The sequence below is a fragment of the Chaetura pelagica genome, unplaced genomic scaffold, assembly GCF_000747805.2.
Source record: "Chaetura pelagica isolate M959 unplaced genomic scaffold, ChaPel_1.0 scaffold1212, whole genome shotgun sequence".
NCBI lineage: Eukaryota > Metazoa > Chordata > Aves > Apodiformes > Apodidae > Chaetura > Chaetura pelagica.
In genome coordinates this window covers 41,272-60,558 of record NW_009952356.1, presented here as the reverse complement: position 1 = coordinate 60,558, position 19,287 = coordinate 41,272, and the positions used below count along the sequence as shown (strand labels likewise).

General features: G+C 49.0%; 1 protein-coding gene across 1 annotated transcript in view; it reads left to right on the top strand.

The window, feature by feature from the left end:
• PPP6R2 (protein phosphatase 6, regulatory subunit 2) overlaps nucleotides 1-19,287 on the top strand; it is a 70,597-nt gene that overhangs the window by 27,466 nt on the left and 23,844 nt on the right. Inside the window, exons 5-14 of the mRNA XM_010007857.1 lie at nucleotides 3,350-3,415; nucleotides 4,672-4,784; nucleotides 8,167-8,280; nucleotides 9,914-10,040; nucleotides 10,917-11,069; nucleotides 11,752-11,955; nucleotides 12,572-12,636; nucleotides 14,980-15,095; nucleotides 16,652-16,737; nucleotides 17,062-17,142. Coding sequence (XP_010006159.1) covers nucleotides 3,350-3,415; nucleotides 4,672-4,784; nucleotides 8,167-8,280; nucleotides 9,914-10,040; nucleotides 10,917-11,069; nucleotides 11,752-11,955; nucleotides 12,572-12,636; nucleotides 14,980-15,095; nucleotides 16,652-16,737; nucleotides 17,062-17,142 — 1,125 coding nt within the window. The remainder of the gene's footprint in view (nucleotides 1-3,349; nucleotides 3,416-4,671; nucleotides 4,785-8,166; nucleotides 8,281-9,913; nucleotides 10,041-10,916; nucleotides 11,070-11,751; nucleotides 11,956-12,571; nucleotides 12,637-14,979; nucleotides 15,096-16,651; nucleotides 16,738-17,061; nucleotides 17,143-19,287) is intronic.

Genomic DNA, 19,287 nt, shown 5'->3' with positions numbered 1-19,287 from the left:
CAACCTGGTCTAGTGGGAGGGTTCCCTGCTCATGGCAGGGGGGTGGAACTTGATCTTTAAGGTCCCTTCCAACTTTAATGACTCTGTGACCTGTTGCCTACACTGCATCTTGGCAGCCCTGTCTGCTCCTCCTTTGGATGCTCACAGTTGACAAGACTGGAAGAGTCTTCATCAGACATCTCTAAGGGGGGGCCTTCCAGCAGGCTTGTCCTTCAGGCACCTCATCTTTATGTCCTTGGACAAAACTGACCCATACAGGGGGATGGTGGTGTGTTCTCTTTGATCAGTGTCATTTTTCCTGAAATGTCTCTGGATTTGTGAAAGAAGCAATGTTGGCTTTAGCTAATTTACTCCTTGAGCAGCCAGAAGGCTCAGATTCAGGTCCCTTCTTGAAGCAAGATGCACAGTGTCAACCAGCCTGTCCTCTGCCTGCTGTTAGGGGTGCCTAGGAAAGTGCAAAGAGGCACAGTTGCTATGGGAAGACTCTACATCTGCATGTGCTGGCAAGAACTGGGAGTTTGTGTGAAGCAGATCCAGGTGTTGTGGATTTCTCTTCTGCATTTCATCTCCTTGTGCTTGCCCTGGTGACAGAAGCACAACATCTGTGTGATCCTCATGGAGGAGAGGGAGCCTGGCCTCCTGGTTCAGGTCTGGAGGGAAGAACCTGTTCTAGCTCAGCTGGAGCACAGTGGGTGACTGGGGGCTCAGCTCAGATCCCACCCTGAGGCTACACATTCAACATTCCTGAATCACTTCTTGGTGATCTCTGTTCTTCTGCATAGATAACCTGCTTGTCCTGGCTGGGTCTGTGTCCTCTCCCCAGGTGTGGTGCAGAGCACCAGGTATGGACCATGGCTTCTGCAGAAGCCCCTCCCAAGCCCAGCACCTCTGGTTGAGCTCATCTTCCAGTTTCCACCACTTCTAGCCCAGGTATCCTGTACCCTGTTAGTGAGTCCAACAGGGATAGTGACCAGAGCGCAGAAAAAACCCTCCTGCACCTTGACCTGCTGTTCTGCTTTCATGGGTAACAAACTGCAGGAATGAAAAGACCCTGTTCTTCCTGCCCTCTTCACCCTACAGAAACTGCCCCCAGAGCTGGACTAGGCCAACGCAGAAATCTGACCCCTTGTAGTGAGAGGACAAGGGGGAATGGATTAAAACTGGAGGAGGGAGCTGGAGCTGAGATGTGAGGGAGAAATTCTGGGCTGTGAGGGTGGGGAGAGCCTGGCCCAGGTTGCCCAGGGAAGCTGTGGCTGCCCCATCCCTGGGGGTGTTGAAGGGCAGGTTGGATGGGGCTTGGAGCAGCCTGGGCTGCTGGGAGGTGTCCCTGCCATGAGACTGGATGAGCTCTAAGGTCCCTTCCCACCCAAACCATTCCATGATTCTGTGAACATGGTTAGGTACAAACTCCTCAGCTGGCAGGTGGTTTTTACATGAGGTAACAAACAGGCTGAAATTCTCACTGTACCATGGCCATGGAGCTCCCTGTTTGAAGCAAGGGAACTTGCAGGTGACACTGGGTGCCAGGGTTCTGGGTTTTATTGAGCTGTGCAGTTTGTTAGCACTGTGGGAACAGCCAGAGGCTGCAACCACAGCGAGGGCTGGTGGTCGTGGGGCTGTGCAGCCGTGGGGTGAGCACGTGGGGATGCACAATGGAACATGTCAGTCCAGCCCAGGGAGATGAGAGGGGGTTGGTTGGGTTGTTAGAGCTTGGCAGGAGGCACCGTGGGTGGGTCTGAGCAGCTGTTTTTTGGAAGGTAGAAATGAGGAGAACTGCTTGAGTCTTGATGAAGCTGTTGGGGTGAATTGCCAGTTGGCAACGACCTGAGCTGTCCCAGGAGGACTGGCAGGAGGGGCTTCAGTCTGATCCAAGCACAGGGAGATGGGAAGAGCTGAACGGAGACCAAGGGAGCCAAGAGAGGATGGACAGTGGCTTTGCTGGTGCAGTGAAGGTGGCAACACTGGAGCATTAAGACAGAGCAGGGATCAACTCTACTGTGAATGTCTTGAGAAGGTGGTTCGGAGTTTAATTTTGCTGCTGAGACACTAGAAACCAGTGGAAGAACCTGATGAGGTGTGTTGGGAGAGAGACTGGTGAGAAAAATACCTTAGGAACCGGGTTTTTGAATTTTGGGGTAAACTGGGTATCATGAAGAAGTTGCAGAAACCAGATCTGAAAATTAAGTCTTGAATGAGGTGCTTGGTTTCCCAGCTGGATGCTGAGAGGAGTTTTGCACAATGTTAGTATTTCCCCAGTAATAAGGGACACCAGGAAGGAGACAAACATGCAGACATTCCAGGTTTGGTAGGACAACAGCAGTGTTGGTCATGGCTGAAGGCACTAAGATGGTGCTCTGGGATTTTTGTTTGAAGTTGGGTATGTCCATCATCATCAACATGGCATCGTGGAGCAGAGGGTGAGATCTGCAGGAAGGTTGATAGAGAAGGTGGTTGGAGTGAAGAAGGATTATAGGTAGTCATGGGAATAGATAACACAGAAATGAGCATTCAAGAGAGAAGATCTGCACAGAGCCTTCTGGTAAAGAAGTGGAAGGCAGGAGACTGTTCATTTTCTCCATGACTCATCTCAAGAGTGATGGAAGGTATCATGTCAGTGCAGAAGCTTCCAAAGTCTTGTTCTTTTCATGTTTGGTCAGTCATTTCCAAAGCAACAGAGAATGAATCTGTTTGTCTGATTTGACTGATCAGTTTGATTGATGTCAGACATCCAGCCATTGGCCTGGGGTGGAGACCATAGAAATTGGAGTGAAAATGGTTGGATGGGAATAAAATGTTGAGTTTGCAGATGGGAAAGGGGAAACTGGAAGGGACTGTTTGCTGATGATGTACTTGGATTGCATGTGGTCAGGAAAGGGAGATGAGGGGACAGCCTGCAGGGAGGAAGGGAAGTCCTCTGCAGTTGGCACAGAGCATGAGATGAGGTGTAACCACCACTGTGGGGTCATCTCAAAGGTTGAGGACTTTAGTGTGAACAGTGGCAAGGCTAAGAGGAGGTGATAGGAGAGGAACATGTTGATAATTACGCTAATGCTGCTTCAGAGGAGACAATGTTTGACTGACCTGTTCCATGTTTTCCAGAGGAATTGAGGGTTCCAGGTCCCTGGACAGGCTGTAGATGCTGATGCAAATGAAAATGCATCTCTCAGTGCCTGGGGGAGCTGTTCCTGCCTGGGGGAGCTGTTCCTGCCTGTGGCTTTGGTTATGGAGCAGAAGGGAAGGACTTTCCAACTTTCTAGACAAGCCCATGTTGTGCAGAGCTTCCCCAAGAGCCTCTTGATTTGAATTGATACCAACCCAGGATTATCTTTTCCCCTTCCTTTCCCTGCAGTGGCTAAATGAAGCAAAGATTATTCAGAGACTCGTGGAGCTGATCCATTCAAGCCAAGATGAGGACGTGAGTATGACAAGACCAGGATTTGCCTTGGGTGGGTGGTGGGTCCTGCAGGGCCCAGAAGAATCTCCCTCTGTCTCTTCAGTAATGCCCAGGTGACTTCTGGAAGGAGCTGATCTGGCTGGGTGACCATCCTGTCCTCTGGTTGCCAAGCTCAACACTAACATGTGTTGCTGTATTTTTAATCTGGTTTTGACTCCTTTTACTGCCAGTCTCTTAGTTCATCTGCTGCTGCATCAGTTCCTCTCAGCAGCCACTGGAACTCACTTGGTTTCAGAAGGGAGCAGCTATTTGAAACAGGCTGTTGAAACACATTTTAATTACCAGTTTGCTGTAACTTTCAGTTCTTTTTAGACTACAAGTAAGTAGGTATTTTGACATAAAATGTGCAAGATACAGTTCTCTGAGCCTGTGAGAAGGACCTGCTGAGAGTTAAGTGCTCTTTTTCCCTTTATTTCCCCCCCATAATCTTTACAAACCATGAGCTCTAGATTTCAGTTTCCTACACTAATATTTCACATTTGGGTGCTGAGCAGGACAACCCATAGAACCTGCCCTGGCTTGGGCACTTGGTACCAGATCCCTGTGGGTGCCAGCAGCAAAGAACTGGGTGGCACAGGATTCTTCTGGTATAGTGTTAGTGTGATTCCCTCCTCATCACAGCAAAAATTGCCTCTCTTGAGAGGAAGAATGTGGGAAGCAAGGTGCAGATTTGGGCACCCTCTGCTGAGCTGCCCAAGGAGGGAAGACTCACCCACAGCTCAGGGTGCACATCCAGGAGCTGCAGAGGGTCATTGGTTGAGGGGCAGAATGAGAGGATTAATTTATCAAAATACGACTTTAAAGCCTTTTAATACATAGTAATGAAATTGTATCAAGTAATTTATGTTTCTTTGTGCAGGAAACCCCCTGAGTACTGAGACCAGAGAATGAGGAGCTTGTGTTTGAAATTTGCAAGTTAACACAGTTGGTCTGGGAGGGAAAAAGCAGAATTCTCACTTTCTGAAACCTTTACCTGCATTTCATTGCCAGGTTCAGGAAGGCCTCTTCTTTAGTTTTAAAACCTGTTCATGCTTCTAATAATTTGCACCAGGGTTATATTTAACAGATGAATGATCTAGAGCCCAGCAGTGCCTGCTCTGGGAGTTCCTGCTTTATTCTGTTCCTTGTGGCCCCACCTGCGTTACGTGATCCCTGGCAGCAGAATGAGCCACATGGAGGCACTGGCACTGAGGTGTGGTCTGTGTTCTTCTTTGCAGAGGCAATCAAATGCTTCCCAGACCCTGTGTGATATCATCAGATTGAGCAGAGACCAGAGCAATCAACTCCAGGATATACCTGAGCCTGATCCACTTCTCACAGCACTGGAATCGTAAGTACTTGTCAGAGAACTGTTGCCAAACTAATTGCTACTAGTATTGTCCCTGACTGATTGCTCTCAAGAGACACAGACCAGCAGTGAGTAGTCCTAAGCTTCTGCTTAACTCTTGGCATTTGTCCCAACCATTTAGTGTCATTTTTAAACTGCAGCCTCACTGAGTTGCCTGTCTTGAGGTTCTTGGGGTTTGTAGCTCTGTCTGAAGGCAGGAGGTTGGGGTTGGTGATCCCCAAAACTCACAACCTCATTCAGGACAAGGCAGTACTGGTGAGTGTGTCAGAACACTAGTAGTGAGTGTGTCAGAACACTATGAGTCAAGTACCATGGCAGTGGTTGAGGGAAATCCCATAAAGGCCAATCTTCCTGTTCCTGGCTTGAGGCTGTTCCTTGGTGGCAGGAGTGACTCAGGTGCAAAGATTCAGCCACACTTGGCCAAGCAGTGACTGTTGTTCCTCCCTGGTAAATGTGTTGCCCCATGTGGGCACATTTCAGATCTTCAAGTTGCTGTTCATCAAAATGGGGAAGAAAATGCTGAGCCAGCAGGAGGAGCTGCTCACTGTAGTAGGTCACACGTCACCATGCACTTTGTTTGGTGTGGGGCAAATCCTGCCCTGCAGCCTGGCTGGGCTCCTGCCACACTGAGTGTCCTCTGCCCTGCTGTTTGGGGCTGCTGAGGTAAATACCAGTGAAGACTTCTGAACTTAGGGGAACCTTGGGTGGCCTGTGCTTCCACAGAGATGAGGTGATGCTGGGGCCCCTAAAACACCACAGGCTGCCTTCCTCTTCCCCTGCAGGATGAATCCCCCTGCTCTTACTCTCCAAAGGTGGCTGAGCCCTGAAGCCTCCCCTGCACACTGGAAATGCCTCCCTAGTCCTCCCTGGTCCTTCATGAGGTGTATTTGTGGCTAGATGGTGACAGTTGAGATCTCATCTCTGGGTGCTATCCCTGTGGATCCTTTAATGCTTCAGAGTTGGTGTCAGCTCATCCCTGTTCCTCAGGCCTCTGTCACCCATGACCACCCTGAGCTCTTTGTGTCCCAGAAACACAGAATCACAGAATGGTGAAGGTTGGAAGGAACCTTAGAAGATCATCAGATCCCACCCCACCTGGTATGAGCAGGGACACCTCCCCCTAGACCAGGCTGCACAAAACCTTGTGCAGAGCTTCAGTTGGAGACATGTCCCAGGGCATACACCTCATTGTGTGGTCACTTCCTACCTTCCCATTGACCAACTTTGCAGAGAAGATTTGTGAATAGAAATGTTACTGTCTGTGATGGGGGCTGGGAGTTTGGCTGGTAAAAGGTGAAAAGGTCTTCTGGTTCATGAGTGTGTTGTCCTGTTGGCACATGGTCTGGTGTGACTGGCTTGAAGGTGACCTGTCACTACAGTGGTGGTGGGTCATCTAGTGAATGCCACCACTTGGGAACTGTTGGGGTGGGGTTTTTGTAAAGATGTCACCTACTCCTGAAATGGTACTAGGCACAGTTGGCAGAAGGAGCCTTTGTTGTGCAGGGGTTTGGCTTTGGGTGGAAGGTGCTCTCTGGGCAAAAGGGTGTAAGGATGCTTGTGGTCCCAGCTGGTGGTGCTCAGCACCTCCTGCCAGAACCTGCCCCTTGTGTGTCCAGGCAGTTTGAGGGAAACTTGGAAGAATTTTTTTAAATTTAATTTAAGAATTTTAATTTTAAATGAAAGTTTTGTGTAGCTCTGGAGCCCTGCACTGTGTGGGGTAGAAGGTCTTTCCTGAGAGCCTCTGTGACACTAGGGGGAGAATTTCTCCAGGGAATCAGCCAAAGCTGCAGTTTGAAGCTTGGCTCATGCCTTGCTCATATGGGCTTTAGCCTTTCCCCCATCCCCTTGCTCCCTCCCCATCACCCTCTGCCCTGCTGGGCTCAAGCACAACCTGTAACTTCCATGAGATAAAGACAAATATTTTTGCTCTTTCAGAGCACTTTTCTAAAAGCCATTGTGCCACTTCACTGCTTAGGAAGAAAAATATTTTGGAATAAAAGGTGATTTTTGCACAGCCTGCCCCTCTGCTGCAGGTCCCAGCTCATTACTTTCCTTGGCCAATTTTCCAAGCATTACTGGGAACCTTTGTTGATCTTTGGATGACTTTTTCAAAATCTGTGGGTCATGAATTAATGATCAGCTAGTGCAGCAAGAAGGAGTCATGATCAGGGTTGTGGAATAAATATCAGATTTTCAGTAACTGTTGGCTGCTTAATCACAGTAATCTGTGATTTCTTTTTCCTGACTCTGCCTCTTGTGCTGGTGCTGATGGAGTGGATTTCGATGCCACTTGTTAAAATAATTGTCTCTCATGAATTATTCATGTGTATTATAGTTTTATCTCATGTTTTATTTATGTAAATATAAATGAGGTTGTTGGGTTTTTTTTCAAATGTTAGAAAATAGTAAAAATGAGACTGTGAACTTGAGTACCACAGTTTTAGCTGGACGTGTGACTCAGTCCAGAAGAGGCACCTGCTGACTGCAGGGCTTTGGAGAGCTGAGTGTGAAACCAGAGTCACCGTGGCAGAGTCTGAGTGCAGGGCTGGAAACAGGCCCTGCTGCCCTCCAGTCACTGAGGATGGAGCAGCAGTCCCAGCCTAAACCTCCTTCCCTCCTGTCTATTACCCACTTTGTGGGTGCTTTTTATTTTTGTGCTAATTCTTCTTCAATTCCAAGGCCGTGTCAGAATGATTTGCTGGGCTGGAACAGGCAGCCTTGTGGTGTGTTCCAGCTCCAACAGTCTCAGCACCTCACGTGGTGATTCCTCCACCTGGCCCCAAATCTGTCAGTGTTTGGAAGGCTTCTCAGCCTAGTTTAAGGGCTTAAAGAGATGAAAATATTTCAAGGGGATAATAGCTAAGACTACTGAAAAGGTACCTATTATTTACAGTTTGCATTCGTTGCCTTCTGTTCCCAGGTCCTGGCCCATCTTCTGCCAGTGGCAAATGCTAAGGGGTAGCTCCCCCTGTTTGTTGTCCTTCATCTGCAGCTCTGGTGGATGATTTGAGCCTCTCAGCTCATGGCTTCATGTTGGCTTGAACAAACTGAATTGACTGAGTTTACATTTGGGTTGAGTTTCAGTGTGTAATTAGGAGGTATATCCTGGAGATCAAGGAGAACAGCATTCAGGTTGGAGTCCAGGTGTCTATAACTGGGTCTTACTGATAAAGAAGCAAGCTCAGTAACCTGGTCTAGAACCTTTCTTCTCATGTGAGACTGAGAGGAATGGCTTTATTCTTCCTCAGATAAAAGGATAAATCGCAACCTCCTTCCTCAGGAGACCCAGAAGTGGATATTTTGTGATTAAAGCAATTGCCAAATACTTGTAATTCTTACACTGCTGGTGTGTGTTGGTCAACAGGCAGGAATGTGTGGAGCAACTCCTGAAGAACATGTTTGATGGAGAACAGACTGAAAACTGCATAGTGAATGGCACACAGGTTCTCCTGACACTGCTGGAAACGCGGCGCTCTGGGTGAGTCCCCGCGCGCTGCTCGGGCAGCAGCAGCTTCTGCAGCTCCAGCCCAGTTCTGCTGAGGCTGAAAGAGGGGATTTTTTGCCTGGTCTGAAGTGCTGTCCAGAAATGAGGACAAGAAAAGCTGCTTGGGTTTTTCAGTGCAGTGGCTGGACCACCTCCTGGCAGTTGTACAAGCTGGGAACTGGGCCCTTCTGTGAGGGTTTCTGGTTCTCCTGCACATGTGCAGGGAGGTCTTGTTGGTAACCATAGAATCATGGAATCACAGGGGGGTTTGGGTTGGAAGGGACCTTAAAGCCCATCCAGTTCCAACCCCCCTCCATGGGCAGGGACACCTCCCACCATTCCAGGCTGCTCCAAGCCCCATCCAACCTGCCCTTCAACACCCCCAGGGATGGGGCAGCCACAGCTTCCCTGGGCAACCTGGGCCAGGGGCTCCCCACCCTCACAGCCCAGAATTTCTCCCTCCCATCTCAGCTCCAGCTCCCTCTGCCAGCTGGAACCCCTTCCCCCTGCTCCCATCCCTCCCTGCCCTTGTCCCAAGCCCCTCCCCAGCTTTCCTGGAGCCCCTTCAGGCACTGGAAGCTGCTCTCAGGGCTCCCTGGAGCCTTCTCTTCTCCAGGCTCAACACCCCAACTCTCCCAGCCTGGCTCCAGAGCTGCTCCAGCCCTCCCAGCATCTCCGGGGCCTCCTCTGGCCTCTCTCCAGCAGCTCCATGTCCTTCTGGTGTTGGGGTCCCCAGAGGTGGCCCCAGCCCTGCACGGGGGTCTCATGAGAGGAGGACTATCCCCTCCCTTACCCTGCTGGTCACAATGCCTAAAACTCAAAATAAACCTGCCCTGTCCCTGAGGATGAAGGAAGACACTGAAATTCTCATTTTCTAAAAAAGGAGGGACTAAGGAAGGGTGAATAAGGTAATGGCAGATCAGAAAGAGGTGCTGGAGAGCAGGACAGAGCAGGCACTGGGCAAAGTTGTTGGGTAGAAAGTCACATGTAGAATTGAAAACAAAAACCTGAGATCTGAATTCTGCTGTGTCTTGTGCCCAGGATCTCTGCAGGTGATGAACTGGAGCCTTGGGGGTTCCCACCAAGCCCATTTCTACCTTCTTGCAATGACATCTCATTACTGAAGTGTTTCTTTTACTCCCATGTGAGACCTGGCTGTTGGAAAGGGCTGGAGGTGGTTGGTGGAACGTGCTGCCTGCCAGTGAGGGGTGGGATTCTGAGCACAGCCAGGGGCTGCTCAGGGGCTGCAGCAGCTGCTGTATCTCTGTGCATCTTTCTGAACACCTGGGGAAGGTTCACAGTTTTTCACAAATGTTTATAGTATCATTTGCTTGTCAAATGTTTGGGAAGTTTGAAACACCAGGAAACACTTGAGTTGTATGTCAGCTCTGCAGGCAGGTTATTGTCTGCCTTCCCACCCACCTCCTGCACAGCTCTGATTACCTGCAGATCATCTTGTAAATCATATATTGATACACTGCAATTATGTAAAGATCTTCAGTAGCTGGAAATTACTGTTTTTCCTTTTCATAGTTATTTTTCCAGAGAAAATTACCAACGTGGACAGTGTGACTGGAGATGGTTTGTAGATGTTGTCAAATCTTCCCTGTTGTGCTCTTCTCTACAGGGTGGAAGGACTGATGGACTCGTACACTCAGGGATTTGAAAGGTCTTACACTGTCAATAGCAGCATCTTGCATGGGATTGAACCAAGGCTAAAGGATTTCCACCAGCTGCTGCTCAGCCCTCCCAAGGTAAAGCATCTCAGCCTTTCTCAGGAGGAAATGGCTCATCACCTGCTTTCTGGGTTTCCCTCTCCTGATGCACAGATTCCTGGGGATTGTCTGAATTCTCCCTCTGCTGGGGCAGGCAGTTGTCTCTTGAAGAAGAAGTCACACTTAATCCCATCATGGGGTTGGTTTGAGTGGGAAGGGACCTTAAAGATCACCCAGTGCCACCGCTCCCAGCATCCCAGGCTGCTCCAAGCCCCATCCAACCTGCCCTTCAACACCCCCAGGGATGGGGCAGCCACAGCTTCCCTGGGCAACCTGGGCCAGGCTCTCCCCACCCTCACAGCCCAGAATTTCTCCCTCCCATCTCAGCTCCAGCTCCCTCTGCCAGCTGGAAACCCTTCCCCCTGCTCCCATCCCTCCCTGCCCTTGTCCCAAGCTCCTCCCCAGCTTTCCTGGAGCCCTTTCAGGCACTGGGAGCTGCTCTAAGGTTTCCATGGAGCCTTCTCTTCTCCAGGCTGAACCCCTCAACTCTCTCAGGTTTAAGGTGTAGGATCAGGTGTTTCAGGACTAGGAAGCAGGAATTTAAAGCCAGTACAAGGTGTTTGAGTAAAACAAAGAAGTAGACACATGTTGGGACTGGTGGCTTGTGTAAAGTTGGTGAGGGAGTGAAGAGAAAGTAGCTGGTTAGTTAGTGGATATTTTGATTTTAATCCTCAGTTCTGGAAGTCAAATCTCACAGTAATGACACAACAGTGTCCTCTGGGTAGGAAGGTGGGTTAGGTTTATCTCAGAGAACATCTCTGAAATGAACTAGTTAGTTTAGTCAGATCATGGTGCATATAGACCCAGGGAAGTGCTGAGCTTTGCTGAGGTGTTCATTGTCTGTTTCCCTGACAGAAAACAGCAATCCTGACTACAATTGGTGTCTTGGAGGAGCCTCTGGGGAACGCGCGTCTTCATGGCTCTCGCCTGATCGCTGCTCTGCTTCACACAAACACTCCCAGTATTAATCAGGAACTATGCAGACTCAGTACCATGAACTTATTACTTGTGAGTAATAACACAGTGGGACCCTGAGTGGGGACAGGGGAGCAGCTCTTCCCTGGGAACAGTTTTCTCCCCCTTTCCTCTGTTTCAGTGCAGGGTAGTTTGTTCCTTGTGTGTTGATGTCTAATTGGTTTTCTCATCTGCTGAACACAGATCTCAGAAGAGCTTTTGTCATACAAATACAGGAACTATTTGGAGCTGAACCTCATGCTCCACATTTCTGTTTAGAGCAGTTCAGTCGTGTGCACCAAACCTGTCTGGTCATGGGGAGAACCTGGGTGGGTTGGAGCTGCTCTTGTCACACTGAGAGCTGATCTGGCTGTGAACAGGGACCTGGTGGGAAAACTGCCTGTCTGACCTGGGCAGTCTGTCAGAGAATTGGTTTTATACTTAGAAATCATTTAGTTAATATTTGTCTCATGAGGAGTCCAGCCACAGAAGAGGGAACAGTTTCTGAGTGTGTGTGCTGAGGTTTGGGTGTGCATGTGCTGCCACTGTGCTCACTTTGTTGGGAATTGCAGCAGAGCACAGGCAGCTCTAAGTGGATTCTGGGGCATTTAGGGAAATTTGTTTTAGTGAAATTGCTGATGAAACAACTAGTTGGGAAGTGTTCTCATATCATTTGGTTGTTAAGAATGGGAGGATTGATCCAGAGTGAATTTTTTTGTTTCCCATTGTGTTCCAGGATTTATTTTTTAAATACACGTGGAATAACTTTTTGCATTTCCAAGTGGAATTGTCCATAGCAGCTATTCTCTCACACTCTGTGCAAGAGGGAAAAACTACTGCTAATGACCTAGAGAGCAAAGAAGAGGTGCTGAATGGAAACGTGGCCACAGAGAACACAGGGACTGCAGGAAACACCACCGAGAACCTCATGGTTACTCATGTAAGTGTGGTTGTGTCACTGAGCACTGCAGGCTGGTTGGTGCTGCCTCCAGAGGCAAGAACCTTGTTTGAGGAGAGCAGGGAGTTTATTTAAAGTGTCTGGGTACAACTTGGGTCTGTCATTTCTGGGTGGAAATGCATTTGCTTTTATACCTTTGGTTTTAGGCCCCAGTTGCAGAATCAAGATCCCACCCCTCTCACTCAGAGGGCCTGGAAGCCACTGCTGTTTCATTCCTTAGTAAAGGTGCATTTCAGTTTGCACACAGAAAATAATAACTGCAAATCAGTAACTACATTGGGACTTCTGCATCGTGGCCCCAGTGGTGAACGTTTTTCATTGTGTTTGTAAAATGACACCAATGTTCCTCGTGGCTGCTCAGGTGCAGCCCAGAAGCAGCTGGAGGTGGTTTTAGGGATTGCTCCTTTCCCTGCATCCTCTGAGAAGACAAAGAGAGAAAGAAGAAACTTGGATCTCTTGGGAGGGAGAAGTGCTGAACTTCAAGTTCTTGTGGGAACAAACAAAAGTAACTCCAGCTCAGTGCAGACTTCCTGAGGCATGAGTCTGTCTTTGGCAAACTTCTGAAATGTTCTTCCCATCTCTTTTCTTTCCCCTCCAGCTGTTCCAGAAGTGCTGCCTCGTGCAAAGGATACTGGATGCCTGGGAAGCCAATGACAAAATACAGTAAGGGAGCTGGGGCTCAGGAGGCTCTTCTTGTAGGGCTGCAGGTTTCTAGTGTGGCCTTGAAATATTCTTCCCATTATTTGGATCACTTATTTTGAGCCTGTGCAAAATTATTTAGGTTTCAGTTGTGATTTGAAATTAGGATCATTTGCATGTTAAAAAGCAGATTCACCCAGTATCATTTGGCATGTCATTTGAAAGCATGGTTTTCCATGTCAAGAATCAGAACAAACCAGCCCAGATACACAGTAGGGATCTTTGCTGCATCCTCAGGAAATCACATGGCACATGAGTTATACACAGAGTATTCACTTTAAAAAGCATATTTATATTTCCCTAGAGTGAGCAGCTGTGGGGAAACTGAGGTGGGTAAGAATTTAGCTCCAGATTTGCCCCACATTTAATACTCTTCACTTTACAAACCACTTGGGTTTCAAGCTGATTGCAAAGATAAGAACTAAATAATTAGAAAAAAAACCCTGAAAGAGTTAAAATGAAGATATTATCCAGGCTTCTGTTTCAATGTCCATCAAAATGTTTGGTCCTCCCTCACTATTTTGAGCTCTTCATGGCTTCAAAATGCTTTGTAGCCCCACTACAATTATTTCAGGCTGTTAAACCATAATTGGTGGGTTGAGGTTTGGTTTGGTTGGATTGGTTTGTTGTTTGGTTTGGTTTAGTTTTGGTTTGGGATCTGTTTTTTTTTTCCCTTCCTGCAATCCCTTGGGCTGTTGTGACAAGTTTTGCTGACAGTTTTATTGCACAACTATCATGGGGCACAGTTTTGTAGGTGAAAAAGATCTGTGGTTGCAGCTTAACAGCTTTCTTAATTAAATTAGATAGGAACTGGAGCTCATACATATTTCATGCCAAACAGTTCCAGACCCCATGTTGGAAAGAATTTTAATGGCAAGAAAAAACATACTGAGTGAACAGGGAGGTGTCTGGGCTGGGGGGCTTGAAGCAGCTTGAGTTTATACGAAGGTTGTTGTCAAGCACTGGGAGCCCCAGGGGCAGAGATTCCAAACTCAGAGCTTGGGAATTAGTTCTTAAAAATCAGCAGCAGGAGTGGTGGGAACATATTTTCCTGTTGTATTCCTGGGACATGGAATTTCTCCTTGGTTTTAGTGGAATTCTGTGTAGTTTTAGTTACTGGGTATGTTCTTGGTGAAGGACTCTCTGAACTGCTAGAATTCAACTTCCAGGTAACCCACATAGTTCTATCTCTGCAGTTCATTTGATCTCCCTGGGTAATGAGAACTGAGAACAAGCCTGGTCAGTGAGAGATGATGGGAAACCACAGTTTACTCTGGCACTTCTTTTCCCCTTCTTATTCATGTAAATGTAATAACCAGTTGGGACAGGGTTGATAGAAAGTATTTGAAAGCATTGAAATAAAAGTTAATATTGTTCAAAATAAAAGTAAATATTTCCTACAGGAAAGCTGAGGAGGGACTTTGCACTAGAGAGGGCAGTGATGGGAGCAGGGGGAAGGGTTTCCAGCTGGCAGAGGGAGCTGGAGCTGAGATGGGAGGGAGCAATTCTGGGCTGTGAGGGTGGGGAGAGCCTGGCCCAGGTTGCCCAGGGAAGCTGTGGCTGCCCCATCCCTGGGGGTGTTGAAGGGCAGGTTGGATGGGGCTTGGAGCAGCCTGGGCTGCTGGGAGGTGTCCCTGCCCATGCAGGGATGGCACTGGGTGATCTTTAAGGTCCCTTCCCACCCAGCCCAGTCCATGATTCCATGCCTGCAGGTCTGCTGTCAGCATCCAGCAGTGGGTTCAGGACTGCTCAGCTCAGACAAAACCTTGTGTAGTCCCTCCCAGAGCTGGAGGGACAGAGTTGGAGCAGACAGCTCCAGCAGTGCTGGGCCTGCTTGTGCCACCCCTCCCCTTGGATTGCTGAGCAAGCTGAGCTTGGCAGGTTTGCTGGAAACCATAGATGTCCTGGAGAGCCCCAGGACGGTGCTGGCAGAGCATGCAAGAGTTTGTCTGGGCTTCTCAGCACCTGAAAGGCAGAAATGCTGCTTCTAAACATGTCTCTGTGACATTTCTTACCCCTCAGCTGCCACCAGGGCTCACATATTTCTTCCTAAATGTCATCAGTCTCAGCTCTGAGCGTGGCTGGGCCATGACAGTGGTTATGACCATTACCCTGGTGGTGACCATCACCCTGGGGTTCCCATGCCTGGTGGTGACCATCACCTTGGGGTTTCCATGCCTGGTGGTGACCATCACCCTGGGGTTCCCATGCCTGGTGGTGACCATCACCCTGGGGTTTCCATGCCTGGTGGTGACCATCACCCTGGGGTTCCTGGTCATGTTGCTACTGGCTGTTTCTCTTCTCCAGGGCAGAAGGTGGCATGAGACGGGGCAACATGGGCCACCTGACCCGCATCGCCAACGCGGTGGTGCAGAACATGGAGAAGGGCCCCATGCAGACCCAAATTAGTGAGTTCATTAAAGGTACGTGCTCCCTTCTCCCTTCCTTTTTTCTTGATGAATCACCCTTGCAGGCCTTTCAGAAAAGCTTTTCTTGCATCTGTTTGGAGAGGGTCCTTTTTATAATGAAAAGAATTTCCAATTAATGATCACAACTTCCCATGATGTAAAAACTGCATCTGGACCCAACTTGGTTGCTCTTCATTTTCACACAATTCTACTGAAATTGTTGGAACTTGGTTTTTGCAGCTGGAGGTTGGAGGAACCTTGTGCTTCTTTTCACCTGGATTTATATTTACAGGGCCTTGGAGGGTGTTTATAAATGGTGTTTCTGTGCCTCCTGGCTCTTGTACCTGTCCCAGAGGAGGAGATACCAGAGTAGACAATGGCACAGTCTCAACATGTCCCCTTTGCTGGAGACACCCCCACTGCCAGGCTCTGTCCATCAGGCCTTCATCAGGCTTTGAGAGCTGCTTCTGCCTGACGTGTGTGTGAGAGGAAATGAGATTTTCTACCCGTGGGCACAGAGATGGGTTGAGTTTCTATTTTTGGCCTCTGACAAATAGATGAAATGGTGACACAGGAACATGGGGTGTTGTCAGGTCTACGTGAGAATGGAGAAGTCTCAAATGTTGCAGTAAAGACTGAAAGTTCCACCATTCAGGGTTATTTCTCTCTGTTGTTTTACTGTCGTGGGGCTGGGTGGGATGAGGAGAACTTCATTCCCAGCAACCAGGGACTGGGGGGGATGGTCTTTCCAAGGTAGCTCCTGCTCAGAGACTGGCCAAGCATCAGTCTGCTGGAGGGAGGTGCTGAGTGAGTGTCTTCACATCGCTCCTTTTGAGGTTTTTTCCCCCTCTTTTCCCCACTTACTAAGCTTCCTTTATCTCAACCCATGAGTTTTTCCTCACTCTTGGCCTTCTAATTTTCCCTCCATCCTGCTGTGGGGTGGAGGGAGTGAGCAGCTGGGTGGGTGCTCAGTGGCTGGATGGGGTCAACCCAACACAGTCACCAGGAAATAAAAGGAAGAAATGAGGTGGCTGAATCACCATCCCTGGAGGGGTTTGAAAGCCATGTAGATGGTGCTGATATGGGTTAGTGATGGCCTTGGCAGGGCTGGGGTAACAGTTGGACTTGATGATCTCAAAGGTCTTCTCCAACCAAAGTAATTCAGTGGTTATATGAAAAAAGTAGAGCTTAAGGCACGTGTGTGGATTTCAGAAAGCTCATAAGAGTCATGGAAGGGTTTGGGTTGGGAGGGACCTTCAAGATCATCCCAATACCCCTGCAAGGGCAGGGACACCTCCCACTAGACCAGTTTGCTCAAAATCCCATCCCATGTGGCCTGGAACACTTCTGGGTATGGGGCAGCCAAGTTGTACAAGTTTTGTGTCTTTAGAAAGATGTTCCTTTCTCTGCAGAATTTGCCAGTTTTAGAAAATGACGAAGAAAACGTGTTGGACTTTGCAGAGCACTTAGCTCATGGGTAGGGGGCTGTGTCTGCTCCAAACCCTCCAGGTCACCTGTGGGGCTGAGTGACTTCTCATGAGTTGTGGTTGATGGTGACCTTCTCATTGCAGAGCTACCTGAGGACTGCAGAGGGAGGTGGGAGAGCTTCGTGGAGGAGACGCTGACGGAAACAAACAGGAGGAACACGGTGGATTTGGTGAGAAGAGTGATCCTTTGCCTGCTTTGGACAGGTTGTCTTCTGGGCTTTGTTTGCCTGAAAGGGAAGAGATCTTGCTGGGGTTTTGTGCTTCTTCTGGTTGTTTTTGTGAAGTGGCCTTACAGAGGCAGAGTGTTTGTAGGAAACCTCCATGCTAGTCCTTCCAGCAGCACCTCTGATCCATGTTGAGCTCTGATCCTGTTCCTGTGTTACTCACTGGGACAGTTTCTGCCTTCTGGAGAGTTTGCTCTTTGTATGTGTGGGATAAAAGTGTCTGAGCTTTCTTAGCTGTCATTTGTGCTTATCTTCTTGTCCTTCTTTCAGGTGAGCACTCACCATCTGCACTCTTCCAGTGAGGATGAAGACATTGAGAGTGCTTTTCCCAATGAACTTTCTCTCCAGCAGGTGAGTTGCCAACATGCTCTTTACTGTTCCTGGGAGGGTTGTTTCTGTGCTCCACCCTTGATCCATCCTAGTGTAGAGCAGCTTCCTAAATTTCACTCTTCTTCAGTGTGTTCAGCTCTTTGATGTTTCTCCAGTAAGTTACTTGCATGGCCCAGACTCCAACTGGGAATAAATTTAGCTCAGACTGCAGGGCCAGTCACAGAGACATGAGGAGGGTGGGGAGCCCCTGGCCCAGGTTGCCCAGGGAAGCTGTGGCTGCCCCATCCCTGGCAGTGTTGAAGGGCAGGTTGGATGGGGCTTGGAGCAGCCTGGGCTGCTGGGAGGTGTCCCTGCCCATGCAGGGCTGGTAGTGGATGATCTTGAAGGTCCCTTCCAACCCAAACAAATCCATGATTCTGTGGTTCCATGATGTGCCACATTCCTGAGGCACTGCAGATTTCTTGCTCTGTCCCTGGTTCTTTCCACACTTGGCTGATGGGTGGTCCTGGTGGTGCAGACCAGCTGCTGGAGTTCCCAGCCAAGGAGGTGCTGTGCATCCCCTACCTTCAGCAGGCCCAGAGTTGCTGGAGGGCTTCTGCTTCTCCTCAGACTGTGCAGATGTCTGTTAGAAACCATACTGATGTGCAGCAGTTAACAGGGGCAGTGGGAGCAGCAAAAAGCCTTGACCTGGGAAGAAGTGAAGGTAATTAAGGGCTCATTTACATTTAGCAAAGATCTTGGGATCCTCAAAATCTGAGGGACTCTGCTACAGCTCCAGCAAACCTATGGAAGCTGCTTCTCAGGGTGAAGTATTTAATTAAGTTCTTCCAACCTTTTTTGAAGCCAAGAACACACAGAGCATTAACAGAACATACGGATTTCATATGGAACATATGGAATGGTTGGTTGGAAGGGACCTTAAAGATCATCTAGTTCCAACCCCCCTGCATGGGCAGGGACACCTCCCAGCAGCCCAGGCTGCTCCAAGCCCCATCCAACCTGCCCTTCAACACCCCCAGGGATGGGGCAGCCACAGCTTCCCTGGGCAACCTGGGCCAGGCTCTCCCCACCCTCACAGCCCAGAATTTCTCCCTCCCATCTCAGCTCCAGCTCCCTCCTCCAGTTTTAATCCATTACCCCTTGTCCTCTCACTACAAGCCCTTGTCCCAAGCCCCTCCTGGGGGACTTTCCTGGAGCCCCTTCAGGTTTTCCTCAGCTGATACTTAGAAAGCACATAAAGAAAGGGAAGTGCATTTCCTCGGGGGAAAAAAAGTTGTTTTGTCTTTGATGGTGACAAGTATCAACAGAAATATCATCAGGAGCCCTCAGAGCTCCTCAGATGGGGACACAGGTGCCTCCTGTCACCTCCAGGTGAGTCACAACACGGTGCAGCTGCAGGGATGCAGGTTTGAGGGCTGCCCACCAGTGTCCAGAGCTATCTTCCAAATGGGAGAAATTATCAAAAAAAGGAAAATTATCCAAAAAAAGAGCAGGTGTGAGAGTCTGTCTGGAGGCAGAAGCAGTTGTTTTCATAAACAGGGAAAGGGGCAGGGATGAGTGGGCAATGGTGTGAGCAGAAGCATGGCTGAAAGCCCTGAGGGAACCAGGGGTGTGACAGGTGAGGGTGTTGCTCACATGGGGTTGTTCTTCATTCTTCCTGGGGAGCATCCAGGGCAGGCAGTGAACTTGTGATTTGTGTTAGAAAAGGTGAGATGGTGGTGGGGGTGGTCAGAGGTGTGGAACATGTCACAGGGGGAGAACTGAGAGACTTTGGTCCACTTGGTGGAGTCAAGACAAGGCATGAGCCTCATCCTACAAGGAAGAGGGATTTAAAGGAAGTGAGAAGCACCCTCTTGATGTCCATGGTGGGTGGAAGTTGCAGCAGGATCTCACACTGCTTCAGGGGAGGCCAAAGAAGGGAAACATCCCAACACAGCAGCTTTGTTGTGACAGAACAATGAACCCAGCACATGGTTTCCTAGGAAAAATCTGATCATTTTCCTTGGAAGAAGTGAAGAGCAGCTCAGAGAAGCATCTCTCCAGGACTTGGAGGAGTCTGATCCTGCTTTGAGATCATGGAATCACAGAATGGTGAAGGTTGAAAGGGACCTTAAAGGTCATCAGGTTCCAACCTCCCTGCCATGAGCAGGGACACTTGGGCGGAGA